The following is a 25,907-nucleotide window of genomic DNA, read 5'->3' on the forward strand; positions in this document are numbered from 1 at the left end:
TTTGTGTTGTGCACATGCCAGAGACCAAGAATAGGAATAAGAGAAAAATAATGTGAGAGTCCAAGTGTAGAAATAAGAGGAAAATTTTTCAAGTAGCGTGAACTATTACTGAGGAGAATTAGTAGTGGAGACTGAACCCACGTCATCAGGCTTAGTCAGGTCACTGTGCTTAGTAGCAACTTTACCCACTGAGGCAATTCTCTGGAATTCATTTGTGGTTCTGACAAAGTTTTATCGACAAGTGGTTAGTCCTCAGAATAAAATAACGCAATCAAAAAGATAGCAGTATAAATATATTTATTTGCAAATAGGATTCATTATTCAAATTATACTGTTCCTTTATCCTTATTAAATGACAATATGTTTACAATCTGATTAGGTGTTTTATGATATAATGTTTCTACTAATCTTATTTGAGCACTAATGAGATGCCTCATCAGGAAAAAAATGTCTCAGGTGTGCAAGGCTGGCAACCTGACCTTGATCCATGTGAAGAGGGCCAAAAGAAACCCCACAAAGTTTTCTTCTGGTCCCAACGTATCTGTCATCCATTCAAACCTATAATCACATTACACCACAGACATAACAAAACTGTTTTAGAAAATAAATCTCATTGCCCTTACATTATCTGGCCTCTCTGAAAATTGCTTTAGGAGGCAATACTTCAAGATGGAGTGCCAAACGAGTAAAAATTAGATCATGAAGAGGCAGAAATGTCCAAATAATCTATACCTATCCATAGCACATCAAGCTATGTGTGAGATATACAGTTGGTTGCTGATTATTCTAATTTATTTTATCTATCAGATAGATGAAAATACTGCTTTGGATACACACATGAGGTATTTAATGTTTCCTACATTCACTTCTACTAAGCATTTTAACATTAACATTGCTAAAATGCACTGTCAAAACAGGACACATTAGAGATCTATCTTCTGCACTCGGACTTGTCCTGAGAAGGCTGACACATGAGAATCATGACTTCAAATGTAGTTCCAATGAATTACTGGCATCCGAGCCAGGCTAGATAACAAACAACATCTAAAGGGAGTTTGTGAAAGTTTGAAAAACCAAACCAGGAACAACAAGCCACTGCCCTTTCACAGACACCTTTGCTTTCTGCCAGGTATTTAAATAAACAATGAACCACTTAGATGATGGGCATCTCTTTCTATGCATTTCAGCAGAAAAAATACCTACCTCCAAGTCAGATCACAAGAGAAGATGAAGAGAAGTCAAAAAGGACTATATGAACCACCAGATAAATTTCAGTAAGTGAATTTGCCATATATAATTCAATACCTACTCCAAAAGTTTCAAACTACAAACCACAATACTGTGATCTCCAACATCAGACTTCAGTGAACATAGTAAACAATTTACTTGCTTCAAGGCTCTGCTAACAAAGAGATGAAACAAGATTTTTTTCTCTTGAAACTGAAGATAGCTCTGATGTCTAAAGACTTTACCATAGTGTTTACATGCCCAGGGTTTCTCATTTGTATGAGTTATTCCCTATTTCCTAATGGTACAATTATATATAAAAGCTTTAAAATATTTACAGGGCTAGAGACAGGGCCAAGCAGTTAAGAAAAGTTTATGCTCAGAATCCAGGTGAGAGTCTGGACAATTTCCTGTAACCCCAGCTAGAAATCCAGAAGACTGCAGAGTCTATCCTTTGGAACCATCAGACAATGCCTATATCCAAAGACACACTGACATAACAAGATAAAAATTAAAACAAATCATTAAACAACCATTTTCCCTCATGAATATTATTCTTGTATAAGCATTCTTGCCTGTAACCCAGATGCTGAGGCATCTAAAGGCTTCCCTACAGAGTTTTTTCTTCATCAAGGATTGGTTCATATAACAGAAAGCAATCATGTAGGCTTCAAAATCAGAGAAGCAATACTTTTCAGTTGTTGGTACCATTTGGAAAAGCTTAGAAAATGCGGCCCGTGAGAGGAAAACTGTCACTGGGGGTAGATTCTGAGATAATAAAATTCTCATACCCCTCCCGGTTTCCACTCTCTGCCCCATGCTTCATGCTCAGGATGTGAGCCCCGAGCTTCCTGCTTTAGCTGTCAGGTCTGACACTGGTTGCATGCTTCTCTCATAATGATCTTGTTTAGCTTTGGAACCATAAGCCAAAATTAAGCTCTTTTTAAGTTGCCTTAGACATGGTGTTTTATCACAGGAAAAGAAGAATAGTACACATCCATAAATTCTACTCTGGGATGAATTATTTCATGTAATTGAAGAGAAGTGTGATATCTAAAATGTTTGGCTTATGAGTTAAATCCACAGGGCTTTTGTCCATATGAGTTTATAGGTGTAAAAAATAAATAAATAGAGACATTATAATGCTTGAATAGATTGTTGACATCTGTCAGTTTTATCTCCACCATAAATAATCTTGTGTAACTAAATGTAAATTTGCTGGCTAAAGTCTTTATTCTCATAGATTCTCCTTTGGTGTAAGTTCTTTTGTGTCCTTAATACTACTATAATGTATGAAGACTTTAATAGATAGAGTGATTAAACATGACAGGTTTTACTCTTGGATGAACTCTTTCATGGTTTCAAAGACTATGGTGAAATACAGACTTTATGACATTGATTACATTCATAGGGTTACTCTCCAATATGAATTCTTTCATGCCTTTGAAGATTACTGTGGCACGCAAAGGCTTTACCACATTGCTTACATTCCCAGGGCTTCTCTCCCAGGTGAGTTCTTTTATGAACTTGGAGATGACGCTCTTGTGAAAAGGTTTTTCCACACTCATTACATTCATGCCGGTTCTGTCCAGTATGAATTCTTTTGTGCCTTTGAAGATTTCTGTGACGTGCAAAAGTTTTTCCACACTGATTACATCCATAGGGTTTCTCTCCAGTGTGAATTCTTTTATGAACTTGGAGATAACTCGGTTGTGAAAAGGCTTTCCCACACTGATTACATTCATACAGTTTCACTCCAGTGTGAATTTTTTCATGTACTCTAATATAAGTGTAATCTGCAAAAAACTTACCACATTGTTTACATCCATAGGGCTTCTCTCCAGTATGGGTTCGTATATGTATTTGGAGATAACTCTGTCGTGCAAAGGCTTTTCCACATTGATTACACTCATAGGGCTTCTCTCCAGTATGGGTTCGTATATGTATCTGGAGATAACTCTGTCGAGAAAAGCCTTTCCCACAGTGATTGCATTCATAGGGTTTTACCCCTGTATGAGTTATTTTATGCCTTTGAAGATTACTATGACGTGCAAAAGCTTTTCCACACTGATTACATTCATAGAGTTTCTCTGCAGTATGAATTCTTTTGTGACTCTGGAGATAACTGTAACATGCAAAGGCTTTCCCACACTGGTTGCATTCATAGGGCTTCACTCCAGTATGTGTTGTTGTATGAACTTGGAGATGACTCTGTTGTGAGAAGGCTTTACCACACTGATTACATACATAGGGTTTCTCTCCAGTATGAATTCTTTTATGACTTTCAAGATGAGTGTAACGTATGAACGCTTTCCCACAATAATCACATTCATAGGGTTTCTCTCGAGTATGAGTTCTTCTATGTATTTGGAGATGACTCTGCTGTGAGAAGGCTTTACCACACTGATTACATTCATGGAGTTTCTCTCCAGTAGGATGGCTTTCATGCCTGTAAAGATAGTTGGCACAAGTAAATGCTTGAACAAAGTCACTACTCAGATGAATGTTTTTATCTGTATAACTTAATTTTACAGTGTGGTCTAATGGGACAGAGGAGTCCAATAATAAGGTTTTACCACGTTCTTTAGAGTCATAGCGTTCCTCTTATATGTGCTCTTTTGGTTATCTGAAGATACCTGTGATGGTGAGAGCCTTTAGTACACGGCTTATTTTTATAACATCCTTTTTCATGAGTTTTTCATATAATTAAAGAGAACTGGAAGAACTCAGAGCTTTACCACATGGATGACATTCATAACATTTTCCCATACCGTGAATCATACATTTGCAAAGTGAACTAGGACAAACAAAAGGATTTACACACTTTGGACTTGAAAGGGCTTTTCTGTGGCGTACTGATGCATTTCCAATGAGGTTTGAAAAAATTAACTGTAAACTTACATCACATTCAGAAAGACTCAAAGTGGGGACCACTGCATATCTTCTCATTGTTCTGGGAAAGAGCAAGGTACACTGCTTCTTTCCATATCATCTGAACACTTGGCCTATTCCCTAAGTAACATATGATACAACATTAAAGAAAGAATAACAAATAAAAGGGTCCCATATTACATTCACACAGTTGATTGTTTGTTCCTCACAGACATATGGTATAGGTATTCAGTTTTCTCCACAACAGCTTTCTTAACTCTCATAAACTACCCCCTTACTATACTTTGGTATAGCTCACAAGTATATCAGTAACACTAGCTTTACCATGAAGTCCTTGCTGATTTGAAGATTTGGGGCATATACTTATCAGCCAGTCAATAGGTATGCCTTTTGCTATGCCTGAATGGTACGGAACTATATGGAGTGACAGTTCTACAGCCTGGCACAGCCTGGCTCTCGCGAGGTGATGATGAACATGGAGCATTGTTTTACTGTCTTCTTTCTTAGAGGAATACCTTAAAAACACAGATAATCTGCCTGATATTGAGGTACATAGTGTTGTGAGAATTTAGTAATGATCAATACACTCAAAACTATGCTTATTACACTGTTGCTTTTCCTTATAACTTTTAGGGCACATTAAATCCTTCTGTGGAGTTCAATGCCAATCTGGTCTACAAAGAGAGTTCCAGGACAGCCAGGACTGTTACACAGAGAAACCCTGTCTTGAAAGACGAGGAAAAAAAAAATTCTGTGGAACATTTGTTTTAGCTTGCACATAAAAATTACCTTCCATTTCTTCTAGATCTTTGACAAAGTTCTTTAATATTGTGGTCTTCCCATTTGTAGCCTAAAATACAGTAACAGAAAATGTATGCTATATTATTGGAAATTATGCAAAATTTAAGTTAATATATCCAGTATATTATATATTATATTAACTTAAATATAATATTATATATATATTAACCTAAAAACCATACCTGATTTATTTACCACATTCTTTCCCTTTATCAATCCAAATTACAGAAAGGCATCAAAGGCCAAGAAACATCTGTCCCCTTATTTTAAAAGTTGAAAGAAAAGTCACAGTCTTACCTATAGCAGTAAGGTTCCTGTAGGTCTCCAGCATCACATTTTTGTAGAGACTCTTCTGGGAAGCATCCAGCAAAGCCCACTCTTCCCAAGTAAAGTCGACATGCACATCATCATAGGTCACTGAATTCTAAAATATCCCATACATGTGTACAACAGAAAGAGTGATATTGATCACAATGTAAATGTATATTTCTTTGTCAATATATCTGAATAATTTTGGAGCTTCCCACACTTACTCAATGACAGAGAAGTTATAATGTAATCCCAAATTACTTTAGAAAGAAATTGAAAAGAAGATTCGCACATGATATTTCTTGGCCTTTTGAATGGGATTTGCCCTTCCAAGAGAAATGAGGCGGGCCAGTGGCGCAATGGATAATCAGAAGATTCTAGGTTCGACTCCTGGCTGGCTCGGCCTAACAACTTGCCGGGCGGTGGTGGCGCACACCTTTAATCCCAGCACTCGGGAGGCAGAGGCAGGCAGATCTCTGTGAGTTCGAGACTAGCCTGGTCTACAAGAGCTAGTTCCAGGACAGGCTCCAAAGCTACAGAAAAACCCTGTCTTGAAAAACAAAAACAAAAAAGAAAGAGAAATGACTATTAACAGACATACAGAGAGACAAACAAACAAATCAACAGCACTAAATACATGTCAGAGAAATTGGATGAACAATAACTAACTATAAAAAAAAAGATGGGCAGGGCTGGAGAGATGGCTCAGTGGTTAAGAGCACTGGTTGCTCTTCTAGAGGTCCTGAGTTCAATTCCCAGCAACCACGTGGTGGCTCACAACCATCTATAATAAGATCTGGTGCCCACTTCTGGCATGTATATACATAAGAAATAAATTAATTAAAATAAAATGGGCAAGCTGGGTGTACTGTCTCATATCTTTAACCCGAGCACACAGGAGGTAGAGGTGGGTGAATCTCATTCAGTTGGAAACCAACCTGGTCTATGAAATGAGTTCAGTGTAGCCAAGGATACATATTTGGAGCCCCCCCCCCCAAAAAAAACTAACCAATCAGGTTCTCACTGATGTTCCTACAAAGAGACATGCATTCATTCCAGTTCTATATTCATCTCCTAGAAACATGAAGTGTCACAGTTAAAACTGTAACATAAGAGCTATTAAAAAGGAATACATGTTTGACCCATTAAGAGATGTACAGATGAAATGTAAGCATTGTAAATGCAAATAAAAAGCTAGCACAGGAGAGATGACTCGGCAGTTAACAGCGCTTGCTGATCTTGTAGAGGAGACAGGTTCAATTGGAAGTATGTACATAGTTCACAACTATCCATAACTCCAAGTTTAGAGATTCTGAGACCATATTCTGCCTACGAGGAGCACTAGGCACACATACGGTGCATATCCCCGCATACTGACAAAATGCTCATATTTATAAAAACATTTCAACATACACAACAAGTAGGAAGAATGTCACAAAATTGCTATCTATTGACAGATGACCCTCAGACATTATTAATGTCATGAATATATGCCATCCAAGGAGGAAAAAATGACACCCTTTGCCAAAGTTTAGAAGTCAAGATGTTGGTGAAGCTCAGCATATCAGCACATGCTTGGAATGTACAAAAAATATACATTCTAGCTTCACCAGCCAATAATATAAAAAAAAAGTGGGTGTGTTAGCCCACACATTTAACATCAGCACTTCAAAGGCAGAAGTTAGCCAGATCTCTGAATTTGAGGCCAGCCTAGTCTTCAGAGCTATTTTCAGGATCGTCAGTGCTATACTGAGAAACCTTGTCTTCAAAAACAAAACAACAAAATAAAAACAGGTGATCAAAAAGGCTTAGTATTAAAAACAAAAGCTTGTACTGTACCTTATGTTACGTAGGGACAGATTTATAATGTGGTGAACCCATGACAGCATGAGACGGAAGCTGGCTGATCAATTTCAACCACAAGAAAAGTAGACACAAGGAACAGGAAATGGGATGAGGCTATAGACACTCAAATCACATCTCCCAAGAGGAGTGTCCTTTAGAAGGCTCCTCCTACTAAAGATTCCATAAGAACCACAAAGAAAGTCATGAATGAGAGACAAGAGTTCATATATATCATCCTATATGAGAGGTTTTTGTTCAGTCATTTACATCTTCTGCCCCAGGTCACTATGTCAGATGATGATGAAAAAACATTTTTTCCTGTGTTCCCGAGAGCCCCCCGTGTTACTCTCTCTGTGGATTGTAGTGTCATTATCCTTGACTTAACAGCTAAGATCCACTTATTAGTGAGTACTTATGTTTCCTTTTCTGGATCAGGGTCGCCTCTCTCCAAATGATTTTTTCCTCCTTCCATCCATTGCCTGCAAATTTCATGATGTTATTTTTTTTAACAGTTAAGTAATACTCCATAGACATATGTTATTATCCTTAAGTGTCTCTTAGGCTCAGGCTACAGGTTACGCTTTGAAAATTTTGAATAGACTCCAAGTCTAGACACACAGGCAGATGGGAGACTTACAGAACAAAGATATTACCAGAACTATTTCTTAAGTACACCAGTGACCTGAAATGGCAGGTCATCCTTCAGTGACAAGGTCCTAAATGACAACAGCCAGAGAATAATAAAGACAGGAAAGTAGAAAGTATAAAAGCTAAAGGTGGATGTGGGGGCTTTGCAGAAGCTATGTGTTATGCCAAGTAAGACATATGTTATTCTATATACATACATACATACAAAGAACGAAAGGAAGAAAAAAAGGAAGGAAGGAAGGAAAAAAGGAAGGAAGGTAGGTTAAGACTGATGTGCCCTAAAGGCCCAGTTTTCTTTTTGAAAATAGCATAGTTCTGACTGATGGGCAATATGACTCTACATGACAACTCTTTGTGTTGAGGATTTGACTAGTCAAGCAAGACTGTTCTATTAGGGCCTCATGCAGGGAGAAGAAACATGCTTTGAAGAACCAGTAACAGCCTGGGGCCTAGGCCTCAGGTGCTTTCGCTAAGTGCTTTAGGAAAACAAACAAAAACCAAATCTATAAAACTAGAAATATGCTTGAAAGAACTAGTAATGGACTGGGACCAGGAAGTTTGGGGAAGGGTTAACATTGTATACAACTTCCAGGGGGGAATGTAAGCAAATTGGAGACATCTATGAAGTCAGCAGATACAATGGATTGAATCAAGAGAAGGCTAATCAAACAATGTAGCAAAAGGGAAACACAGGGTATCTCAAGAACATTACTAAGTCCAATGGCTTTTAGATTAATAACCACAGCTCCATGTGGTAGGAAGTGTTGGGTTCTCAGGATCTGAAACAACCCTTCACCACACGGCTCTGGCTCTTTTTGCCTGCTGACCCATGTGGACACCTTCCTTCTCTCTTCCTCCTGGTATTCTCTTGCCTTGTAGTCTGATGACCCCTACCGTGTTCTGCTATGATACCCTCTTGCTGTGGGACAATGATCTTGTACTCTGTAAAGATTTGTCACTTGTACTGGTTTAATAAAATGCTGATTGGTCAGTAGCCAGGCAGGAAGTATAGGCAGGGTGACTAGTACAGGAGAATTTTGGAAAGAAGACTCAGTCTTCAGACAGAGGAAGCAAGGTGAAAATGCCTTGCTGATAAAAGGTACCAAGCCATGTGGCTAACACAGACAAGAATTATGGGTTAATGTACAATGTAAGAGTTAGTTAATAAGAAAGCCTGAGCTAATAGGCCAACCAGTTTATAATTATTGTAGGCTACTGTGTGTTTCTTCAGGACTGAATGACTGTGGGACCAGGTGGGACAGAAACTTCTGTCAACACCCTCTCTCTTTTCCCATGGACATGGATTTTAACAGCTTGGCCGCAATATAAATCAATGGCCAAACATAGTGAACTTGATTTCCAAATTCTCACAAATTGTTAATTAAAATGGAGTTACTTGGCTTCTTAGTCAGCCCTCATTGTCCGCCACGTTCAGAGAGTCCGGTTTGATCCCATGCTTTTTCAGTCCCAGTCCAGCTGGCCCTGGTGAGGGCTGACTGAGAAGCCAAGGACAATGGCACTGGGTTTTGATCCTACTGCATGTACTGGCTTTATGGGAGCCTAGTCTGTTTGGATGCACACCTACCTAGACCTGGATGGAGGCACTTCCCACAGGGCAGGGAACCCTGACTGCTCTTTGGACTGGAGAAGAGGGGGAAGGGGGATGGGGGAGGGGAGGGAAATGGGAGGTGGGGAGGAGGCAGAAAATTTTAATAAAAGTAAATAAATAAATAAAATGGAGTTACTCTGAAACAGCAGCATTGTCCCTACTAGATATCAAAGGGTAACAAATAAAAACTCTGCGCAATGTTTAAGTTACTTCTTTTGAAGTTCTTGCCAATTAGGTCCCAAAGACTCTTCAAACAGTACACTGTGATGTGGGGATGTCAGTCTTTATATGTGTTGCTTTTATTGGTTGATGAATAAAGTCGTTTGGGCCAATGGCTTAGCAAAGCAAAGTCAGATGGGAAATCTGAATGTGGGGGGGCAGAGTCAGGGAGATGCCAGAAGCTGACAAAGGAGAAAGATGCCGAAACTCTTACCGGTAGGCCACAGCATCGTGGTGATACACAATTGAATAGAAATAGGTTAATCTAAGATGTAAGAGCTAGGTAGGAATATGCCTGAACTATTGGCGAGGCAGTATTATAATTACTATAGTTCCTGTGTGATTATTTGGGTCTGGGTGGCTGGGAACAAAAGAGTAGTTTCTGTTTACAACACTGTATTCCTATTGTTCTTGGTGATCAAGAACTTGACGATGAGACCTATTGCTGAAGACACCATATGCTTGAGTCATAGAACATGGCAAAATCAAAGGGGTAAAGAAGTAAAGGCTTCATCCCCACTGACTGGTTTTCACAGTGTTGGAAGGTGCTATGCAAGTTACTGGAGGAGACAAGAAAGCCTAAGTCATGCCCACCTGCAAACAGTTCAAGCTGTGATGATGACTGATCTGACAAGGCCCGCCCACTGGGATAAGAGCAGCACAGATATCATGGGAGTAAGCCGCCACTTCCTGACTGTATCCCAGTCCCTCTCCGCAGGATTAAACACATATCTGGCACCATTAGCAGACTTAGAACTTAAGGATTGGCAGGTCATTGGCTTTAGGGAAGAATGGATTACTATTATGCTGCTAAGTGGACACAGTATTAATCTGACTTAAAATAACTTACCATTATATCCATAGATCAACGGACCTCCCATCCCTCAACTCAGATGCTTCTAATTGAAGTAGACCGCGATTGTCATGGTGGTACCTAGGTGTCCAAGATGCAGAGAATAAGTGACTGGGGAATGTTCAGTCTTAAAACAGCATTTATAATACAAGCCCCTCCTAAGTCTCAGGGATCACTGTGGAAGATGTGGCAGGAAGAGCAGAAAATGCAGAGATGTGCTCTGTTCCCCCAGTCCCAATCCTCTAAGGCTTTTCCCTAGTGCTGGAAGAAATCAGAAGATGAAGGCTCCCTTCCCACAGCCCATATCTCCTGGGACCCTCACATACCATCCTCTCTACACCTCCCTCCCCACACTCTTTGCTGTGTTCCAGTCACCAACACCAGCAGGCATTCACTGTGAACACACCAGCTGAGCAGGCCAATAAATCAGACAATGCACAGCCATCACACTTTAGAAAAATCCAGAAAGGAAGCAAAAACCAAAGAACATAATACCCATCCAACTAAGACAAACCCTTTAATCAACACCTAGATCTCTATATAACCATCCCAAACTTAGATGCCAGTGTAAGAATATAATCAATAACAATCAAGGCACTATGTCTTGACAAGACCCCAGTTATCATATTACAGCAGGCCCTGAATATTCTAACAGCATAGCTCAAGCATAAGAGAGAGAGAGAGAGAGAGAGAGAGAGAGAGAGAGAGAGAGAGAGAGAGAGAGAAACCTTAACACAAATTATATGAAGGTCATGCAGGTCCTTAAGGTGGAAATGAATACATCCCTTAAAGAAAGACAGGAAAACATAAACAAAATATTAGAGGAAATAAACAAATCTTTTAAATAAAGCCAAGAAAAAGGAAACAAACAGTTGAAAGAAATGACTAAAACTGTTCAAGACCTGAAAATGGAAACAGAAACAATAAAGAAGATAAAACCTGACAGAATTCTGGGAAAAAAAGGGCTGAGGAATACAAACAGGAACTACAGATACAAGCTTCACCAAAAGAATAGAAGAGATGGAAGAAAGAATCTCAGGCATTAAAGATATGATAGAAAAAATGGAAATATTAGTCAAAGAAGATATTAAATCTAAAAGAAATTCCTGACAAAAATCCAGGAAATCTGGGCTATCACAAAGAACAAATATAAGAATAATAAAAAATAGAGGACATTTAATAAAAAATAAAGGAAAAAGAAACTCAGGTCAAAGGCACAGAAAATATTTTCAATAAATTATAGAAGAAAAAATATATTATAAACCTAAAGGAGAGGCCTATCAAAGTAAAAGAAGCATAAAGAATACCAAACAGATTGGACTAAAAAAGTCCCCTCACCACATGATAATCAAAACACTAAACATACAAAACAAAGAAAGAATATTAAAAGCTTCAAGGGAAAACACCAAGTAACAAATAAAGGAGTCCTATTAGAATTATACCCTACTTCTCAATGGAGACTCTAAAAGCCAGAGAGGCCTGGACACATGTGCTGCAGACTCTAAGAGACCACAGATGCAAGCCCAGAATACTGTATCTAGGAATTACCACAGATGGAGAAAATAAGATATTCTATGATGAATCCAATATAAACAGTATCTCTCTACAAATTCAGCCCTACAGAAGGTGTGTCTTAGAAGGAAAACTCCAACCTACAACCATGAAACCACAGGAAATAAATGATCTCACACCAGTAAAGCTAAAAGATAGGAAACTCACTCATCTGATCTCTGTCTCTGTCAGTCAATTTGTCTCTCTCTCTCTCTCTCTCTCTCTCTCTCTCTCTCTCTCTCTCTCACACACACACACACACACACACACACACACAACAAGAACAACAACAATATAACGGGAGTCAACAATAATTGGTCATTTTTATCCCTCAATATAAATGGTCTCAATTACCCAATAAGAAGACAAACTATCAGAGTAGATGTGAAAACAGGGTCCATCCTTCTGCTGCATACAAGAAACATACCTCAACACCAAGAATAGACATTACCAGGCCAGGCGGTGGTGGTGCACACCTTTAATCCCAGCACTTGGGAGGCAGAGGCAGGCGATCTCTGTGAGTTCGAGACCAGCCTGGTCTACAAGAGCTAGTTCCAGGACAGGCTCCAAAGCTACAGAGAAACCCTGTCTAGAAAAACCAAATAAATAAATAAATAAACAAACAAACATACATTACCTCAGGTAAAGGGTTGGGAAAAGATATTCCAAACAAATGGTCTTATGAAGCATGTTGGTATAGCCATTTTAATATCTATCAAAATATGCTACCATAGTTTCAAGTCTCTTAAATATCCTCAAAGGCAGACTAAAATCCAGAATTGTATTTTATTATTAGTTCTGGGAATCTTTGTGAAATCTCTTCTTGCATAGTGTGTATTTTAATGCTTGGTCATTGCATACTTAGAACAGTTACAATATTTATAGTATATTAACAGGAATTTTATTTTTAATGTATAAGGTTCTTGAATTACTATTTTCAAATATACATTTTGTTACTGCTTTGTATATTTTTATGAGCCTAGGTAGAAGAGCAAATGCAACATGATAAACTACCACACTAGCACCTATAAAGCAAATGAATGCTTCTTAAACCCAGAAAACAGCCTTTTTTTAAAAAAAAAAACTGCATAAGAACATACTGAAAAGGTGACCGGTGTTCTGATTTTTGAGAAGTAAACATTATTTTAAGATTAATATTCAAAACAGTAGTGGAAAACCACAAAGACACGACAGTAAGAATGCTGACACCAGCTCTTACAGTATTTATTACACCTTCAAATATGACCCAGCTCCTGTATCAGTAAACACACGCCTGCCTACTGAAAACAGTGAACTCAGTGAACACACTGTGAAACAGAAGGCAGCTTGGTTTACTGTGTTTCATGTGACAAGCAGATGAGACTTAAAAGAGACACTGATTTATCTGACAAGTAGCTTTGCAACATAACTCAGTTAAACCAGTCTCCAAGACTGAGCCATGGCTGAATGAGAACTTTTATGTTTTTATGGGTTTACTTTCAAAAGTCAATTTATTGTGAAAATGTGTAAGAAAGGGCTGGTTTACCCATGTAAAATGTGTAAGAAAGGGCTAGTTTACCCATGTAAAATGTGTAAGAAAGGGCTAGTTAACCCATGTAAAATGTGTAAGAAAGGGCTGGTTTACCCATGTAAAATGTGCAAGAAAGGGCTGGTTTACCCATGTAAAATGTGTAAGAAAGGGCTAGTTTACCCATGTAAAATGTGTAAGAAAGGGCTAGTTAACCCATGTAAAATGTGTAAGAAAGGGCTGGTTTACCCATGTAAAATGTGTAAGAAAGGGCTGGTTTACTCATGTAAAATGTGTAAGAAAGGGCTAGTTTACCCATGTAAAATGTGTAAGAAAGGGCTGGTTTACCCATGTAAAATGTGTAAGAAAGGGCTGGTTTACCCATGTAAAATGTGTAAGAAAGGGCTAGTTTACCCATGTAAATGTGTAAGAAAGGGCTGGTTTACCCATGTAGTACTGTGTTCTGATTCGAAGGGACTCCCTGTTAACATTAGTCCCTTCAGGAATAAAATCCCAACAAGATAAACCGCGGGATTAAATTAGAATAGTGATTCTCAAGAATGAAGATCATAGAGCACAACATGGCAGCATTTTTAAGGATGGACAAAATACAGTGACAATCTCTGATTACCAGAAGCCTATAGTATAGTATATAAACCACACGTGAAAATCACGCATTGCTATTAAGACACTATAATGGGGCTAGAGCTGTAGCTCACCTAGTTGGTAGAGTGTTTGCCCTGCATTCACATCACCAACAGGACGTGTGACAGCTGTGACAATGGTTCACACTGGCCCTGGTTCCTTTTCTAGGCGGCCTGAGTTTGATTCCCAGCACCCACATCGCAGCTCACAATAGTTGCAAGCAATCTGACATCCATGTCTGGCCTCCATAGGTACCAGAAAAGCAAGTGGTACATACACATACACATAAACCTATGTATGCAGCAAAAAATATCTAGTAAAAATAGAAAATATTAGTACATACACATTAGTATATAACAACTTGGCCTAGAGCTAAACATGTATATTTTACTAATTCATCCCATATTTCACACTACCAAACAAATTTTCAGTTCCTCTCACTTCTGAGTTTAGAACTTATGTCATAGAGAATTTCCTGACTCACCTATCAATAGTTTACCATTTTATTTCCTTCTCTGTAAAACTGTAAAAATAGAGATACGATTTATGCTACTTTAGACTGTCAGCACAAGGGCCAAGTGTATCTCAGTAGTTTCTATTGTTAATTTCAAAGCCTGTTTAACTGAACCTCAATAAGCATAAGGTCACACTGAATGCTATTATAAAAAGATGCAGATGTTATTAGAGTATGTCTAGAAAATTAAAGTTATTTACATTTAAATAAACATTACTGAGCATTAACATTAACATCTCTAAGATGTTAGTGTATTAAACAAAAAAATTTCAGAACCTTTTGACGTTTAGGTGTCTCTTTAGATTTTACCAGCTAAGCATCTTTCATCCAAAATGCTTATCAACATTTTGACAGGATTTCAGATTTTCTAACAAGGCATTTTAAACATACCCAGTGAATATATTAGAAGATGAAAACACATTTTTAGAACTGATGGGATAAGAAACATCATATAGCTAGAAACTTCAAAGTCCTTAGAAGCAATGCCTAGTCTCTAAAACATGAAGTTTTCTTACCTACTTAAACAATGTCCAATCTTAAGTGATGAAATATGTAACTTACTAAAATCCTACAAAGTCTGGAACTATAAATATTCAATTGAGACACTGTTCAACATTAAAATTGGTATCTACCATATCCTCCAAATCACTTGCTCACACCACTGCAGCATAGGAATGGGTACTCCAAGACTGGACTTCTGGAACAGTTCCATGGAATTCCTATGAAGACTCCGCAGCCTTCTCTCCCACACTATTTGTACCGTTCCCTTTTTTTAAGATTTATTTATTTATTATGAATACAGTGCTCTGCCCACACGTATTCCTGCAGGCTGGAAGATGGCCAGATTTCACTATGGACAATTGTGAGCCACCATGTAGTTGCTGGGAATTGAACTCAGGACCTCTGGAAGAGCAGCCAGTGCTCTTAATCTCTGAGCCTTCTCTCCAGCCCCTATTTGTACCATTCTTAAGTATGAGGTTTATTTTAAATTGTAAGGCTTCTCTCAAGACTTTCTCTTCTTTTGTTTTTGAACACAATGAAAATAAAACTGTGGATCCAGGAATTGTGGATCATTCCTCTAAGCCTATAGCTCAGGTTGAGGCTGTGGGGTAAGGCCTTTTTTCAAAAAGAGACAAAGAAAAAATTATACAGTACATAAGCATGTATAATGAACTTCAAAGATATACTCTGAATTCAAGAATAAAGGGTGATTTTATGGGAGACAGGTGAGTCTCAGTGGGCTTGGGCCAGTCAAGATTCATTCCAGCCAGTTCTAGAGTAAGAACCAAAACCTGAATTTAAAAAAAAAAAAGATTAGCATGGGACATTCCATTTCTATTGTAAGGACTATGAGAGAATGGGGATATGGTATCTGTCTCATTCCAGGAGAAGAGACACACACAGTGGAAGTGACTTAAAAACTGAGAAGAATGTCGAACAAACTGCTTGCAAATGGAACTAGTCAACAAGGATACACATAACAGGAAACAAAAGCCAACAAATATCAGAAGCTCATTTAGGAAGGGAAATAATAAAAAACAAGGACTTCTTGAACTTTGCATACAAATGGATGGAAATAGAAAACACTATCCTGAGCGAGGTAAGCCAGACCCAAAAAGAGGAACATGGGATGTACTCACTCATATTTGGTTTCTAGCCATAAATAAAGGACATTGAGCTTATAATTCACTATCCTAGAGAAGCTAAATAAGAAGGTGAATCCAAAGACAAACATATAGGCATCCTCCTGAATATTAACGTTCATCAGGCAATGAAAGGAGACAGAGACAGAGAACCACACTGGAGCACCAGACAGAAATCTCAAGGTCCAAATCAGGAGCAGAAGGAGAGAGAGCATGAGCAAGGAACTCAGGACTGAGAGGGGTGCACCCCACACACTGAGACAATGGGGATGTTCTACTGGGAACTCACCAAGGCCAGCTGGCCTGGGGCTGAAAAAGCCTGGGATAAAACCGGACTCGCTGAACATAGCAGACAGTGAGGACTACTGAGAACTCAAGAACAATGGCGATGGGTTTCTGATCCTACTGCACGTACTGGCTTTGTGGGAGCCTAGGCAGTTTGGATGCTCAACTTACTAGACCTGGATGGAGGTGGGGGTTCCTTGGACTTCCCACAGGGCAGGGAACCCTGATTGCTCTTCGGGTTGATGGGGGGGGCTAATTGGGGGAGGGGGAGGGAGATGGGAGGCGGTGGGGGGGAAGAGACAGAAATTTTTAATAAATAAATAAATTTAAAAAAAAAGAAAAATACAAAAATGCAAGCAACTAAACTACCACTAGGCCCACATCCAGGCAAAAATTCTAAGGAAACTTCCAAGCAAAAGATGACACTGTAGCTTGACTTGCAAGAGTATCATGCGACTCTTGGCACATATCCAACATTTGTTGAAAGACGAAGCAACAGAATTCAGCGAGGAATAATTTCAGCTCTAAAGGAACTCACTGCTTCACTATCAACTGATGACATAATTTACAGATGTTTTCTTGCATGAACATTAAAGTGGGATGGTAATGAGTGGCAAGGACCACTGCTGCTTGACAAAGTTCCAGCATTCACCACTGCAGACCACAATTCTCCAGCACCTGTTTACTTTAATCTTGGTGATTCTCACTATGTGTTATGGGAGTGCCCTTCTGTCTTTTCCTTTCGGAAATTTTGTGCTGGTTTTAAAGAATGAAAATATATACAATGGCAGTCTCCTTAAACAAAATAATTCTTTGGAAACTCTTCCTGTCACCATGGAACCATACAATGTGATGACTCCGCACACAGGAATCCCCACTGTGCCCTCCAGGTAAGTTAGAGATTTACTAACTGGATACACCTGACCCCAAGGGTAAAAAGCAGGTAATGCAGGGGGAGAGCCTGAGGCCATGAAAGGCTCAGTTAGTAAGTATAGAGAAATCAGAATATGGTATAATGGCAAAAGGGTAAGATATCAGGACCTTCCCTTTGAGGAGCTTATGTGGGGAACAGACCCATATAGTAAGACTAGGACTCAAGGAAACACAATCAGGGAACAGCTCAGCGTTTACACTTCATCGTTCTTGACTGTAGTGGAGTGTCTGTTCCCCAAGGAAGTCCTTTACCCAAAGTCAAATATTTGGATAAATACCTCCATTTCCTTGGGAGCTTAAGGCCATTTCCTGCTTGCTAAAAGCATTCATTCTCCTAGCAGGAAGACCTCGTGGACCTTCCACCAATGTGAGAGGGCATTTGGTGGAATTACTGAACCTTTGAGAACAGGCATTTAGATACTTGTTCAATGATAGACTGGTTCTGCTCAAGGCCGCATCCTTTGCAGGCTTATCCATGTAACAAAAGGTATCACCATGGAAATGGTACCTATCTGCATTCCATCTTTGTGCTTTCTTGCACTGAGGAAATAGCTCGGTTGCCTATAGTCCCCATCCCTAAACCTCTCACCCTCACCCAAAAGACAGATCTGTTGGATTATGGGAACCACAGCATTTGGCTAACAAACTGACCATGCAGAATAATTCCCCATAAATGTGTTTATAGGGACAGAAATACTTAAGAATTAAAGGAGATAGAAGTCACAGCTCCCAAAACAGGCAATACAATCTGGACCACAAAAAGAAGAGAAACCAACACCTTATAAAATGAGATGATCTACAAGCATAATGTAGCTAAACCAGTGTATTGGATTTGCACCTTCATAAGGATAGTAATAGTCTTAGAATTACTTTACTAAGCACTGGTGCTAACAGATCATTATACCTTCACCCCAGAAAGAGAGGGAAACAGAATATGGCAAGGCAGGGCCATAACAACGGACACGCTATGCCTAACAGAAAGTTTAAAAAGAAAATAAAAGAGAACACAAGATGGAACAATGCCATGGTAGAAATCTGGTGGGCTAAGGTACCCAAGACACTGCTCCTGGGACTCCTCCTGTTGAGTACTCTAAATTTAACTCTGCCCAGTGAGTTATGCTCAGGCTCATCAACAGCATCATTGTTAGCTTCACCATCACCAACAGCACTGAGATAGTGAAAGTTAGAGACATCATCACCTTCATCCACAAAAATACCTATAGCAAAAGGAACAATGAATGAAACATCCACCATACCAACCACCACCGCAACAAAGAGTAAAATATGATATTGGTGACTTACTCTACTATACCTTGGAGGGGTTCTTAGCAGAAAACTGGGACCATGAAGACTTCATCCTAAACCTCACATATACCAGGAATGCATTCTATATTCCATATGCTCAATGTACAAATTTCCTTGTAGTTCATCAAGGGCTCCAACTTTAACTGGACCACCACTATACAAGGTTTAACACAACACCACCAAAACAACACATCTAAGTGGTAGACTAGAGAAGGAAGCAACCTAACTGACCTTCCAGTCTTTCTCATACACCACTCTCAGAAGATTTACCACTTGACAACTAGTTACTCATGTAGCGGCGTAAACGAATGCAGACAGATTGTAAAAATATATATAGTTTTAATGTAGAAATAGACTTACAGAACCACCGTTCCCGCGGAGACCAGGAAAGCAGAAGCGACAGCTCGGAGCTCGCTCGCCAAATTTATAGGCAGACATTAGCCCGAGGCGAACACGCCCCCTAAGGGGCAGGACTTATCCCTACATCCTCACACATATTTAAGGAAAATTATGAAGCCAAAGCAACAATGGAATCCACTAATCATCAATGATATACTGGAACCCACCTTTATAACCAAAAAGTAAAAATAAATAAAAATAAGCTTGCTAAATGAGGAAGAATTTTTAGCTGTGATTCCATGCCAATGAAACAATAGACTTCCGAATTCCTCTGGATGTACATGCCAGGGACATCACACCCTTCTTTCTTCACAGAGACAGAACATTACTTCCCAGTCTGCAGAAATTCCAGCCTGGACTTATACTAGCTGCTGAACTGATTACATCAACCCAAGAGTGGACATGATACAATTTGCAACCAAAGGATGCCCTAGATCCTATGGCTTCTTTGTGCCAAGGAATCACATCAAAAAGCAGACACAGAAACTTACATTGGTGGAAAACGGCGTATGTATCTTTCCAAACTGGAATCGTGAAAGCATACAAACCCAGGCTTCCCTATTAATTTTACATGATTCCTCAAATACCACTGTTCATGGAATGGGGCACTGGAGACTTTGTGGCCCATAAGACCAAGCTCATTATATCACATTCAGGAACTCTGTACAAAGGACCCCAATTTGATATGAGATATGTCTTTCCCATAAGGTGGAAATCCTGTGAATTCAAAGAAGGCAGCTTGACGCCATGTATTATTGACAGAGCAGGACGGGGTGTGAACAACTAACAGGGTTCAATTAAAGATGCCACAAACAGCTAAAGGGGGGCTAAGGATCTGAGGGTAAGGAAGTCTACTTACAACAGGTTCCATCTATCCATAATTCTTTATTCTTCTCTCTTTAATCCACCATTTCTCATTGTTCCTTCTTGTTCTCCCTGTTTTACTTTGTTCTTAATTCTACATCATTCTTCCCTGTCCTCCCCATTACAAAAGTTTCCAGTCATATATATCCTTAAAACCAGCAATACCCCAGCCCCAGCAGGTTCCGTGGCCTGAATTCTTTTGCCCTATAGAAAATCAGATGAGGGTTTTCACACACACACACACACACAGAGAGAGAGAGAGAGAGAGAGAGAGAGAGAGAGAGAGAGAGAGAGAGAGAGATCCGTGGGAGTGGCTAGTACATGTCTGGTAAACTCCCTAATGGGGAAAGTTAGTCAAGAGGGAATTAAATCATCGGGGAATTCTAGAGGAGAAGGTTAGTGTGCTATACTAAATTTTTAGGTGGTTAGTAAAAAGCTAAAGAGTTTATTTCTAGCGCATTGCTGCATTGCTTTTTCCTCTCCCAGCATGCATAGAATCAGGTAACCAAGCAACCTATGTAAACAGTCAGGGAGAAGCCATAGCTCTGTATCAGATAGCACATACACCAGAGGCTGCAGTTTCTACAGACCTAGGTCTGGAGTTAGACTTATTGCTTGAAGCAAAGAAGAGACCCAGGCCTCTAATAGTCAGCTCCAGGCTGTGCTATTATCAGCCATTCTGGCTGTGGGGAAAATCCAGAGCAGCAGCTTGGGCAGGTAGTAATTCTATGTCCTTGAAGATCTGTGAACATCTTAGATGGGGTGGATGCTCTTTGCCTGGACCCTAAACTCTGACCAAATTCCTGCTGATAAAGATAACTGCAGGAAGGCAGATCTCTGCCTTTATATAGCAGAGAGGAGCAAGGTCTGGGTGTGGGAAATTGTTCTGAACTAGGAAATTAATTCCCAAATATGTAACAGAAGGGGAAGTCAGCTACAGAGAAAAATCTACAGCAAAGTACAGTCACTTTATTCACAAAGCAATAACACCAAAAATCCTTGCCTTTTGGTTTAACCTTTTCCAGGGCCACTGATAAGCTCTGATAAGTTGCTTGTGAAAATATGGCTGAGCAATTACTGTATATGTTGTGGCACAAATATGGAATATGCCTTATCTACCTGCCCAATACCATGTAAACCTGAGATGCTTTTGGAGCTCAGAAACTCCTTTGGTCCCCTGGAACTAAACTTCACAGAATCACACCATAGTGGCTGACGATAGCAGAAGTTAGAAGCATTCTAATCATGTTTTGCTGAAGGATAAACCCCATCACCTCCTTCCTATCAATTTATAAACTCTGGAATATTTATAAGACAAACCTGAAAGTGGAAAGCAACATTCAGAACTTCTAGAAACTAGGCCTTTGGTTTTCCAATCTGTCTTCCCACTGCACAACAAAACAGTGCCTGTGTTTGCACACTGGACAGTGATATTACAAGCATCCCATGCCAGGGTAGCAGAGCCTCCCCCTCCCCAGGGAATCCACACTCAGCAAGGCTTAGAGGCCAATATCCACTGCCCAGGTCACCACAGGAACCAACAGAACCATATTCTGACTCATGGTCCATCCTAGTTCCAACAGCTAGGACTCTGACAGCTCAGCCGATCTGCTCTTCCTGGTCTGTGGACAGTGCCCCCCACACTCACGGTGGCATGGCTTGTGGTCTTCCTTACAGCTCTCTACAGCAGAACTAAAGGAGAATCCTGGAAAGTACCTGTAAGCTACCTCCCACTGCTCCTGATTACTAAGCCTTCCAGAGTCCCTCATTAGCTTGGATGGGGAACTGGGTCTCAGGACATTAGCAGGTCCCCTGCTGGGCGAGCAGAGATCAAATGACAGCTCCCACAAGTCCTCCCAGCTCTGCCCCTCCACACTATGGTCAGTCAGGAACCTAGTCTGGGAAATTTGAAGGTTAGTAGAATCTTCCATTCTCCTAGAGCACTTCCTGTTCCTCTTCCAGGGGATAGGGTCCTCTCTGAGCACATTCCAGTACACACTCAATGTCCAGTGTGGTTAACCCTTTGCTTCACAGCTGGGACGTCCTTCAGCCTAACACACATGACATTCAAACTGTACCTGTTGTTAAAACAACAGGAGGCCATCGATTACAACAACATGAAGGGTCACTGGGAGGGATTGGAGGCAGGAAAGAGATAGTGGAAATGATGTCATTATAGTCCCAAAAATCATGTTAAGAAGTTGAAACAGGCTTTATAACCATGTGCTCCAGAGCTTAGGGATTTGTATTAGAGCACAGCATGTACTACTCACGCCACTTCTCTCGGACTGTTCATCTTAAACCTGGAGAACACAGCCACGCTAGGCACCATCTTATCCAGTTCACCTATTTCGACTGACCCAGTGTGACTACAGTAATTTGGTTTCATGAAAGTTTAGTTCTTCAGTTAGATTCTTGATGGCCTGGTCTGTGAACCTGAGAAATGGCCTGTCAGGACATTTATTGATCATCTAAAATTGACTACCTCAGTACTCATGGCTAATGTCTACTACGGTCAAAGCAGGAAGGCTTTTGTCCTCCTTCTTGCCCCTCTCCTTTTGTTCTGTGACTACCCCTGCTTTACAGTTGGTCAGTGAACTCAGCTATTGCACAGGTCCCTCTTCATTTGTTAAGTTCCCAATATAAGTCAGAGAAGTTTAACCACACCCTTTCACTGATCTATTTTTCCTTCTCACTGACCAGTAAAGGCCCAGCCTGGAAGGAGTTGCAGGACTGTCTTCCCAGCGCTGAGGAGAGGAAGGATTCAATGTTCATAGGAATTCTCAGTTAGACAGTGTGAGGCAAGCCTGAGCTATAGGAGACATTGATCTAAACCAGTCATTCTCAACCTTCCTAATGCTGTGAACCTTTAATACAGTTCCTCAAGTTGTGATGACTCCCCTCAAGCTACTGTTATGAACTATAATATAAATATCTGTGTTTTCTAATAATCTTAGGCTACTCCTGTGATAGGGTTCTTTGATCCCCCAAAGAGAGACTAGACACCCCACCAGGTTGAGAACCACTGTTCTAAACTGATATAAACCAATGAACAAATAAATAAATAGTGCTTAAGAAAAAAATGCAATGAAATTCTTAATGACAAGGAAACATTGGAAAATATAAACAAATAGAGATTAGAGCAGTAATGAATTTAAAGAAAATGAAATTTTAATGACCGGCAGTGGTGGCGCACGCCTTTAATCCCAGGACTTGGGAGGCTGAGGCAGGCGGATCTCTGTGAGTTCGAGGCCAGCCTGGTCTACAAGAGCTAGTTCCAGGACAGGCTCCAAAGCTACAGAGAAACCCTGTCTCAAGAAGAGAGAGAGAGAGAGAGAGAGAGAGAGAGAGAGAGAGAGAGAGAGAGAGAGAGAATAAAATTTTAAAAATGAAACTAATAACTGACTTTAAAATGATAAACCTAATCGAAAGAACACTGACTCAGCTACACTGACTCTGAAACAGAGTAGGCACGTCCCCGCTAGAGAGAATGCCATTATTAAGATATTGTATGACTTTGTCCCATGTAAAATGTAAGCTGCTGAGTGTTGTAAATTGTCCCAGAGTTACAGCCAATGGCCTGTGTCTCAAACCTCTCAGCTGACTTTAACTGTGTCAACCAGGATTGCATATATCTGCAAGTGAGAGTTCCCTTTCTGGAAACTGAATACCCCAGTGGTTCAAGTTACTCTCCCTAAATTGTATACGACTAATTCTGTCTTCATTCCATGGAAGGAATTAATACAGGCTTGGAAATGACACAGTCACCCAACCTGCCCCATCAGGCCCTTCTTTACGATGGAGGCCCTGCAGCTCACCTTCAGTCTCTGATCTAACAACTGTCCAGTCTGTTTCCCCTGCAGTATACACAGGACACTGTTCCTCCTCTTCTGGTCTGAAGGGACAAGCCACGCACATACACAGATCCTTTCCCTGTTACTGCAGCGGACAGTCCACTACATGACTCAAACTGGTGATTTTAGAACTGTGGTGCTGCAGACCTATAATCCAAGAATTTAGGGTAGTAGCCAGGAGGATATAGCCAGGGCAATGCCCCGTAGGGATACAGACAGGGTTCAAGTCCACCTCAATCAACATAGAAGATCTTGACTCAAACCTGCTTTTAAAAAGACTGGAGATGCAGCTGTTCTAGAATTAATATATCTTCATGGTTGAACTGGACGGTGGTGGCGCACGCCTTTAATCCCAGCAGTAGGGAGGCAAAGGCAGGTGGGTCTCTGTGAGTTTGAGGCCAGCCTGGTCTACAAGAGCTAGTTCCAGGACAGCTAGGGCTGTTACACAGAGAATCCCTGTCTCGAAAAAACACACAAAACCAATATACGTATGTGTGTGCATATATATAATCTTCATGGCACACCAAGGCTTAATGTTGGTGGTGTTGTAATGGTCCCTTGAGCACCACCACGTTAGAGCCTGTTCTTTGATAGGGGGATGGGACTCTTGGCCGGTAGTAAATCGGGATTTCCTCCTTTGTTATGGGAATTGTAGTATACTGGCTGGTTAATCCCGGTGAACAAACATTTACAGTTTATACTAATCTCTACAAGGCCTGGTTATCATAGTACTTATCTTTGAGGTACCTGGGAGCCAGCCCTCTCTTAGTTTCTCTCTACTTTGTGATTTGATAAACCATTATGGCATCAAATCCACCCTTCCACTTCACAGTTTAGCAGTGGAGCGCTATTCTACACAGGAGATGATACCCTTTACGAGCTCCACAAAATTAACTCCAGAAGGATTCTAAACCTGAATGTTAAATGTTACAAGTGCAGAACTTCTGGAAGATTCTAGAGAGACAAGGGTTCTTGGAGTTTGCCAAATCTGCCACAGTGACCATATAAACATGACAAGCGCCAGCATTTCAGAGTGACCTAAACAAGAAGGCTATTCCTAAGGACAGGTCAGCTCCCAATGCCCTGCCCAGACGCTGCCCACGGAGTGAAGTTATTCAGAGCCTACCGTCCTGGCCCACGGAGTTGCAACGACATCGCAGGACCACGCAGGACTACACACAGGACACGGAGGACCACACGGGATACACAGGAATGCACGGGACACGCAGAACCACGCAGGACCAGGCAGGAACACGAGGAACACTGCGTCTGGCCGCTGGCTCCTACCCACCACACCGACTCCCGCGGCTCAACCAGCCACTCCTCCCAGTCTGGGGACAGCAGCCCCTCGCTCACCACGGTCGGCCACACCTCCCTGCCTCGGGACAGCCCCTCACTCACCAGGGTGCTGCTGACAAGCTCGCTCGCACACTCCCCACAGGGAAGCCCAACACAGACAGCAAACAGGCCAACTTCCGACTTTCTGAGCAGAGGAGCTGAGCCTGGCGTCCGGAAGAACCCTCCCATCTGACTGGAGGGTCTGATGGAGGCTCTGATTGGCTTGTGAGGCCTGAATGACAGGACTGTTGAGCTGAAAGGACACAAGGCAGTGCTACCCAACCCTGGCTTCACCGCGACACATAACCTATCCCATATTGGGGGGAGATTCCTGCCAAATTGAACAGCAAATCTCTGGCTAATGTAAACCAATGGTTTCAGGTGTTTGGGGGTTTCTTTCTTTTCTTTTCTTTCTTTTTCTTTTTTTATTTTTTATTTTTCTTTTCTTCTCTCTTTTTTTGGATTTTCGAGACAGGGTTTCTCTGTGGCTTTGGAGCCTGTCCTGGAACTAGCTCTGTAGACCAGGCTGGTCTCGAACTCACAGAGATCCACCTGCCTCTGCCTCCCGAGTGCTGGGATTAAAGGCGTGCGCCACCACCGCCCGGCTTATTTTTTATTTTTCTAGACAGGGTGTCTCTGTGTTGCTTTGGAGCCTGTCCTGAAACT

The 25,907-nt window shown here is 40.7% G+C and overlaps 1 protein-coding gene across 1 annotated transcript; it reads right to left on the reverse strand.

Moving 5' to 3' along the window:
- Positions 1 to 280: 280 nt before the first annotated feature.
- Positions 281 to 25,439, reverse strand: LOC142838317 (uncharacterized). The gene is made up of 5 exons (XM_075953682.1): positions 25,305 to 25,439; positions 10,401 to 10,484; positions 5,218 to 5,344; positions 4,909 to 4,969; positions 281 to 3,676 (listed from the first exon to the last, which is right to left on the reverse strand). The coding sequence occupies exons 2-5, from the start codon at positions 10,410 to 10,412 to the stop codon at positions 2,641 to 2,643; spliced, it is 1,236 nt and encodes a 411-aa protein (XP_075809797.1). The 5' UTR covers positions 10,413 to 10,484; positions 25,305 to 25,439; the 3' UTR covers positions 281 to 2,640.
- Positions 25,440 to 25,907: the final 468 nt, after the last annotated feature.

The sequence above is a fragment of the Microtus pennsylvanicus genome, chromosome 19, assembly GCF_037038515.1.
Source record: "Microtus pennsylvanicus isolate mMicPen1 chromosome 19, mMicPen1.hap1, whole genome shotgun sequence".
In the NCBI taxonomy this organism is placed as follows: Eukaryota; Metazoa; Chordata; class Mammalia; order Rodentia; family Cricetidae; genus Microtus; species Microtus pennsylvanicus.

Coding starts and splice junctions, on each gene's coding strand:
- LOC142838317 (XM_075953682.1), bottom strand. Junction 4,970..5,217: donor CAGGAACCTTACTGCTATAG/GTAAGACTGTGA, acceptor ACTGTATTTTAG/GCTACAAATGGGAAGACCAC. Junction 3,677..4,908: donor AGATCTAGAAGAAATGGAAG/GTAATTTTTATG, acceptor CTATCTTTACAG/GCATGAAAGCCATCCTACTG.